At 42.1% G+C, this 7,683-nt stretch overlaps 1 protein-coding gene across 1 annotated transcript; it reads left to right on the forward strand.

Moving 5' to 3' along the window:
- The first annotated feature begins 472 nt into the window (after nucleotides 1-472).
- On the forward strand, nucleotides 473-5,784 carry LOC148012350 (pentatricopeptide repeat-containing protein At2g33680-like). Its single transcript, XM_087669146.1, has 2 exons — nucleotides 473-493; nucleotides 2,941-5,784. The coding sequence occupies exons 1-2, from the start codon at nucleotides 473-475 to the stop codon at nucleotides 5,782-5,784; spliced, it is 2,865 nt and encodes a 954-aa protein (XP_087525272.1).
- Nucleotides 5,785-7,683: the final 1,899 nt, after the last annotated feature.

Genomic DNA, 7,683 nt, shown 5'->3' on the forward strand with positions numbered 1-7,683 from the left:
TTCTACACGCGGGGGGGGGGGGGGGGGGGGGGGGGGGGGGGGAGGGACAAAGGAGTAGTCTCCTCTTTACGATTGGGGGGGGAATTATATAGGTGGTAAGGGGAGGGGGAGTATCATCATCTTCTTCATGTCCTTCCTCCCCGTCCCCAATCGTAAAGAGGAGACTACCACTCCACAATGATACCCCCCCTCCCCTTACCATGTCCTTCCTCCCCTCCACAATCGACACCCTCATCATCTTCACCATGTCCTTCCTCCCCGTCGGCTTCATCGATGGCTTCCACATCATCGTGATGTCTCTCTTGCCACCGTCATTGTCATCTTTCTTCTTCTCATTGACATTACTTCCTCTTCCCCCTCCCTCGCCACCTGTCGGTGACGGCAAGGGGGATGTAAAAAAAGACTGTTTTAATTTGATTTTTAAGGGGGGTGTCTCATGGCAAGATTATTAAAGGGGGGGACATTCGTAACGATGGGACGTTACACAAAATCGGTAATCTATGCATCAACTTTCAATCAACACAACAGAAATCATAGTATACTTTGAATTTGCTGTGTCTACAACCTTGTAGGTCTATAATAGGGCAAAAAATGGCTACCGATACCTAAAAAGTCAACGGTTAAGCCCTTAAGGGCTAGTCTACAAAATATATGGTGCTTTGCTTGCACACTAAATCTCACATCAATTTAAGATCTTCACTCTACCTTGCTTTTGGTACCTCCACAAGCACTATCCAAAAGAAAGAGTGAAAGAATGGGAGAGCTTCTTACTCATTGCTTGCTTGCTCGAATCCTTACTTATTCTTCTTCACTTCAACCTTTAAAACCAGCCTCTCTCAGTATTGCCACTCTGATTTGCTAGCTTTGTTTATAAGGTAGTAAATTACACACAAAACTATAGATCAAGGGGAAAAGTTAGTTTTTTGGTTTCTCTCTTATCCAAAGTCAAAATTCAAAGGATTTGGAGTCATTTATGCGATTCTAGGTATATTTTGGACATGATAGGATGCAAATCATCATGATTCAACATGAAAAAATCTCTAGAGCTACTATGACAAGCTTCATGAGACTCTTGTTACATAAGACTTTGTATTTTGATTGATATTATACTTTCTTTGCAAGTAGGTATAATATATGAAAGTAAAGATTGTGTAAATCAATATTCCATAATGAAGAATAGCAAATCATGGCTTTTGTCATAGGGAGGTCAGACCATATTATACTTTTTTTAAATTTTTGAATTTGTTGACTTATTTAACTTCATTTATGTTTTATAAGGTTATTTGTATTTAAGATTTAAGACGCTATACTTGCCATGTGGTCCACTTCACAACAATATTTGGGCAAAGTATTGAAGATTTTCAAGGTCATGAAATATATGCCTCTAGAATGGCAATATTTGTTTGTTGATGAAGAGTCACCATGTGATTCTTTGCCCTTCACATACATGATATGCCTAGGCTAGATATTGACAGCCATGTGAAATTGCTCTATGTTATATAATTGGAAAGCATCTCTCAAAATAGTGGTAAAGCACTTAAAGCTTCACAATCTTCTTCAACTTTCAAAATTTTCATAAATCCAAGGTTGTGTTTACCTTTTAAAAGATAAGCCTTAGTGATTTTGAGCGTGGCACTAATTTAGGGGAGGTTTCCCATTAAGTGATGAATAATCAACCCTTGTCCAAAGTATGGGCATGAACTTTTTGAAAGTAGATGTGGATATGGGTATAATACTTTTATACTCCAAAATGACATACTTTGCAAAAAAGTGATAAGTAGTAAAGATACAAAAATTCTGAGATGCAAAAAGTGCATATTTATTGATCACTTTCTAAAGTGGTAGGGGAGATTTCCTCGCTAAAAGTGGATGGGGAGTTTACCAAATTAGTAGGTACAAGCCATGTCCTCTCTAATGTGTAAAGGGGAGTGGATGTACAACCCCCTAAACAAACACTTTGGATTTGTTCGTGCTAGTTGGTTTTCTAAAATTGGTTTTCAAAGTTTTAGTCAAAAATTGTTGCAAGACGCATAGGCGAGTTTTTAGTTTTTGATTGGACATGGGTATTCTATTCGTCGGGACACCCTTTATTCTATCTTCTCAAATGGACACCATCACCTACCTCTCTCTCTCTCTCTCTCTCCCCTTTGGCCATGAAGTAACAAAATTTAGTGGATGAGAAGTAAGATGTATACAAGGGATAATGAATTTTTAAAAACATAATCAAATTTAGAATGTAAGAACTTTCCACTTTCTAAATTTAGTGGATAAGAAGTAAGATGTATACAAAAGATAACGACTTTTAAAAAACATGTCAAATTTAGAAAGTGGGAACTTCCCAACATGGCCTCCTTCCTAGAATGAAAATTAGAAACAAATCTTGAAATCAATCTTTGGGTTTTTGCCTCCCAGGAATGACTCCTTTCCTTTGTTCCTTCGAGTGCGTAATTGATCTAAGAGTCCTCCACAATAAGTGTTAGTGGCATTTTTCTTTATGGGAAAGGGAACTCTTTGCCCTTGTTTTTCGAGACAATGTTTGACATATCAGCACTTACTCCAAGAGGTACCACATACCTAGCTAGGTGCAGTTGGAGTTATGAAGTTGCTAGTTTTTGATATCTTGCCTTGTGGGAAAAGGGGCCTTTTTTCCCTTATTTTTCCATGTAGGATCACGAGCTTCCGCTCCGGAGAGGCACCACATACCTGACTTGGTGGAGGGGGTTCTCACCTCCCCACCTTGGGTCGAGACTCGAGAGTCCCTCCCCTGACCATACCTAGCTAGGTATGTGGTCTTTCTCTTGCACTTAGCTAGGTATGCCCATTGCCATGCATCTCTCGGAGCTCATGACGTCATGGGTGGTCATGGTGTCGTCATAATTCACAATGTGGGAATTTGTATAAAACTTCTTGTGGATTTTAGCTGCAGTTCTACAACTATAGGATGCTACAGTAGTAACAACAGGAAGCCAGACGCCTGGATCACAGACACAGACGAGACATCATCCATCGCCCTTCCCTGCACAGAACTCTTGCGGTTCATTCTTGAATCGCAGCAGTGGAGATGCAGATCAGAAGGAAAACATGGCAGCCAAGCTGCCTGCCCTTGACAGACTCATCTCTGCACTGCAACAATGCAGGCAGGAGAAGAATTTGCCCCAAGCCAAGCGCCTGCTCGCATACATGCGGCAACACCGGCTCGACACGCACGCTGTCCTTGGCAACTACCTTGTGCCCTTGCTGGTGGAATGCGGGAGCTTGCTTGATGCCCAACATGTCTTTGAAAGGCTGTGCCATCGTAACGAGTACTCCTGGAGCGCCATTCTTTCAGGGTACATCAACTGTGGGGACCCCCAGCAGGCCTTGCTTCTCTACCGCAAGATGCGGGATGAGGCCGTGCCGCTTAACAGCCACATGCATGTGGCCCTCCTGAAGGCCTGTGCATTGCTCAAGGATGTGGAACGGGGCTGTATGCTTCACTCAGAAATTGTTAAGCATGGACTGTTGGAGGCAGACCTTCACATTGGCAATGTCCTTGTGCATATGTATAGCAGATGTGGATTGCTTGCAGAAACTAGACTTGTGTTTGACAGCCTTCACATTCGAGATGCAGTCTCATGGAATTCGTTGATTGCAGGGCTTACTGATCATGAGCTTAATGAGGAAGCCCTAAACTACCTGGATCAGATGCAGTTACAGGGTGTTTCTCCGGCTGAGGTTACATATCTCTGTGGCTTGAAGGCTTGTAGTAACACAGGAGCCACAGACAGGGGCTACATTCTTTGTGCTGATATTATCGGTAGGGGGATGGAAATAAGTCTCTTTTTAGGCAGTGCAATGGTAGACATGTATGCAAAAGGTGGTTGTCTTGCAGAAGCACAGCAAGTGTTTGAGAAGCTGCCAGATCGTAATGTGGTCTCATGGAATGCATTAATTGGAGGATTTACTGAACATGGCTTTGAAGAGAAAGCACTGAGCTTTATTCAGCAGATGCTCCTAGAATATGTTTCTCCAGATGATCTTACACTTGTGTGCTGCTTGAAGGCTTGCTGTAGCATGAAATCCAGAGAAAGAGGCCAAGAACTACATAGTGATATAACCAAAAGAGGGCTGGAACGAGAGCTTACTTTGGCTACCACATTGGTGGATATGTATGCCAAATGCAGCTCCATTGAAGAAGCACAAGCAGTGTTTGACACACTGGTAGTACGAGATGCTGTCAGTTGGGCTGCATTGATATCAGGATATGCTGAGAATGGATTCGCAGATGTTGTAGTGAATTGTCTCAAACAAATGCAATTGGAAGGCATTTCTTTACTGGCCGAGACATTTGCTTATAGCTTGAAAGCTTGTGCCATTAGTAGATCTTTTACTACAGGTCAACAGATATACACCGAAGTAATAAAAAGGGGATTAGAGAGGGAACTTCATGTTGGAACCTCATTGGTGGATATGTATGCCAAATGTGGCTTGCTTTCAGAAGCAGATGAAGTCTTTAAAACCCTGCCAGTTCAAGATGCAGTCGCATGGGCTGCCCTAATTTCAGGCTATTCTGAAAAAGGGCTTGGTAATGAAGCATTAGACTGTCTTAGAAGCATGAAACAGAAGGGTATCCCTCTAGTTGCAGACACATTTGCTTGCTGCTTGAAAGCTTGTGGCTTGGTAGGAGCTGTAGAAATAGGCCAAGACTTTCATTCTGAACTAATTAAAAGGGGATTAGAAAGAGAGCTCTATGTAAGTACTACACTCTTGGACATGTATGCTAAGTGTGGCCTGCTTGCAGAGGCACAGAAAACACTCAGCACACTATCTGATCAGGGTCCAGCTACATGGAATGCATTGATTGCAGGATATACTGATCATGAATTTGGCGAGGAAGCACTGAAGAGCTTTGAACAAATGCAGTTACAGGGCATATGTCCAGTTGCTGACACATTTGCCTGCAGCTTCAAAGCTTGTGGCATGATAGGGGCTTTAGAGAAAGGACAACAAATCCATTCAGAAATTATTAAAAGGGGACTAGAAAAAGATGTTTTTGTTGGCAGCACAATGGTAGACATGTATGCAAAACGTGGCTCTCTTACTGAAGCCAAAGAAGTCTTTGACAAGTTGCCAGTTCGTGATGTTGCAACTTGGAATGCTATGATAAAGGCTTATGGGGAGAACTATCAGGGTGACTGGGCCATCCACTGTTTTGAAGAAATGCTAAGTCAGGGCATGAAACCCAATGTTGTTACATTCACATGTCTCCTAACTGCATGCAGCTATGCTAGTCTTGTTGAAAAGGGCCAGGAATATTTCAGGTGTATGAGGGAAATGTATCAAATTGAACCAAGATTGGAACATTTCACTTGTATGATTGATCTTCTTGCTCGATCAGGGCTCATTTGTGAGGCAGAGAAGCTTGCAGAAGGAATAAGGTGCTTCCCTCCAAAAGAAGTTTTGAGATCTTTGCTTACTGCCTGTAAAATTCACGGCAATGTAGATCTGGGACTGAAATGCTTTCGGCAGCTTGTGGAGGTGAATCAAGAAGATGGTGCTGCATATCTACTGATGGCTGACGTTTATGCAAATGCTGGTAGGTGCAGTGATTCAAAGAGAATTGAAGAGGCTAGGATGTATGCAGAAGCAAAGAAAAAGCTTGGGAGTGCCTTTATTGAGGTAAATAAAGAGTTCTATGAATTTGTTGTAGGTGATATGGAGAGCAAGTTTGTGTCAGTAATATTGCATATGTTGAGTTCACGGTTGAAGAATGAAGGCTATATGCCAGTTTTAGATGTGGTTTGATGAGGACGATGCAATGTCTGAATTTTACTGGCACAGGGAACTCATCATACCATACAACTTGACTTGATGCTATTAACAATTGCATTGCATTCAGACTGTAAATAACAGATACAGATCACATAACTAAATCGCTAACCCGTTTTAAGTAACACATTTTGAGCTAAGGGTAGGTGACACATTTAAGTTAATCCTTCAGAAGATCCTCAATGTACTGTGCTATCACCTAAAGTTGATTCTTCTGAAACCGACTATTTCGACGTGCCAATAATAAGAATGGAGAACATGACATTTCTAGTTGCATCTTAGCTAATTATTCTTTTTTGACAGTGCGCACAATATTTTGGTTAAGCAATATTTTGATCATGTAGATTGACAACAGGTGATTTGGCTAGGATAGTCAACATCAGAATAAATATCCTGTAACATTGGGAAAACACAAACAATGCAGACTGCTTTGTCTCCCCTAGAGAGAAGCAAGCACAGAATGATTAGATTGCTGTAATGCCACAGAATAAAATGAAAGGCTGAGAGTTAGCATCTCAGAAGGTATTGCAGGCTATTATCTGTTGAGAGTCATCTCCTGCCACATCAGTAGTGCCACGTGGCAGCAGTTGGACTGTCCGACTGCAGTCGACTGCAATGCAGCCGGCCTCGCTATTTCGGGCATTTTTTCAGGCATTCTTTACAGCCTTTTTAAGGCTGAGTTTCCAGCAGACTTCCACACTTGTATCTGACAGATCTCAGCCTGCTGGTGACGGAGACAGCACTCGGGGCCGACAGAGATCGAGGTCCTCAAGGCAGAGACATACGCAGATTTTCTCTCTACACTCCAGTATAATTCTGCATGCTTACACAACATTCTTCATTGCAGATTTTCTGTGTTTCACTGTCACTTTCTCTCTCTCCTCTTTGTTCACTCTTTGTCACGGTCATTTGCTTCTGCATTGCTCCACTCTGACATGGTATTAGAGCATTGAAGGACGGACTTATCTGAAGAGGAGTTTTCGGTGCAACACAAAGCTGTGTTTTTAGCATTCAAGTGTGAGTAGGTGGGCTGTGCATTAGAACAAGGCTAAGGCAAGCGTGGGCGTGCGAGAAAAGAGAAGATTTGTTGAAGTTGTTGCTGTTTTTTTGTTGTTAGAGAAGGAAGAAGGTTGCATTTTTGGCCTTAAAGTACAGATTTTACCTCTTCTTCGTCACTGGCGGTTGAAGAAGGTTTCGGGACGTGGAGACAATAGCCCTAGCAGGCTATATTTTCACAGTCAGAGGGGGTTTCTTTTGCATTTCTGTAGGCATTGTAGGTGAAGATATTTGCAGAGATTGATGTGGAGTTCTAGGCGATCATGGATCGGAAGGTGCCTGAAATACTCGGCTCTTTTATCAGATCAAAAGCTCGATGGCGATAATTATTGTATGTGGCGTGTGATGATATTGGCCATCTTGGAGTCTTACGATTTGGCGGAGCTTGTGATGGAGAAGATTAATCGGCCCTCGGTGAGAGATGAGTCAAAACTCTCTTCAAATGCTTGTGCGGAGTTGACCAAGGCCTAGTCTCATTGGGACAAGCTAAATGTTAGAATTTGTTCTTTTATTTTTCTATCATGTTACAAGAGCCATGATAGCCTATATAGAGCACTTGACGGTGGCTCGAAAGATATGGTTGGAGCTTGATCAAATATACAATGGGATAACCTTTATAAAGAGGGTTTCTTTGGAGGTGTAGATGTGGACCTTGTCCGTGAATAAGTCTTCGTTTTCAGGAATATATCAACAAACTTTGGCAGCTTTAGATGCAGGTTCAAAATGCGGGGGAAGTTCATTTCCTTCGAAGACATGGTGATTACTATATTGTTCTAGTTGTCGCCACAATTTGGTACTTTTTATTTCACTCTTATTGCT

The sequence above is a fragment of the Lygodium microphyllum genome, chromosome 27, assembly GCF_053477565.2.
Source record: "Lygodium microphyllum isolate KBCC chromosome 27, Lygodium_microphyllum_v1.1.10, whole genome shotgun sequence".
In the NCBI taxonomy this organism is placed as follows: domain Eukaryota; kingdom Viridiplantae; phylum Streptophyta; class Polypodiopsida; order Schizaeales; family Lygodiaceae; genus Lygodium; species Lygodium microphyllum.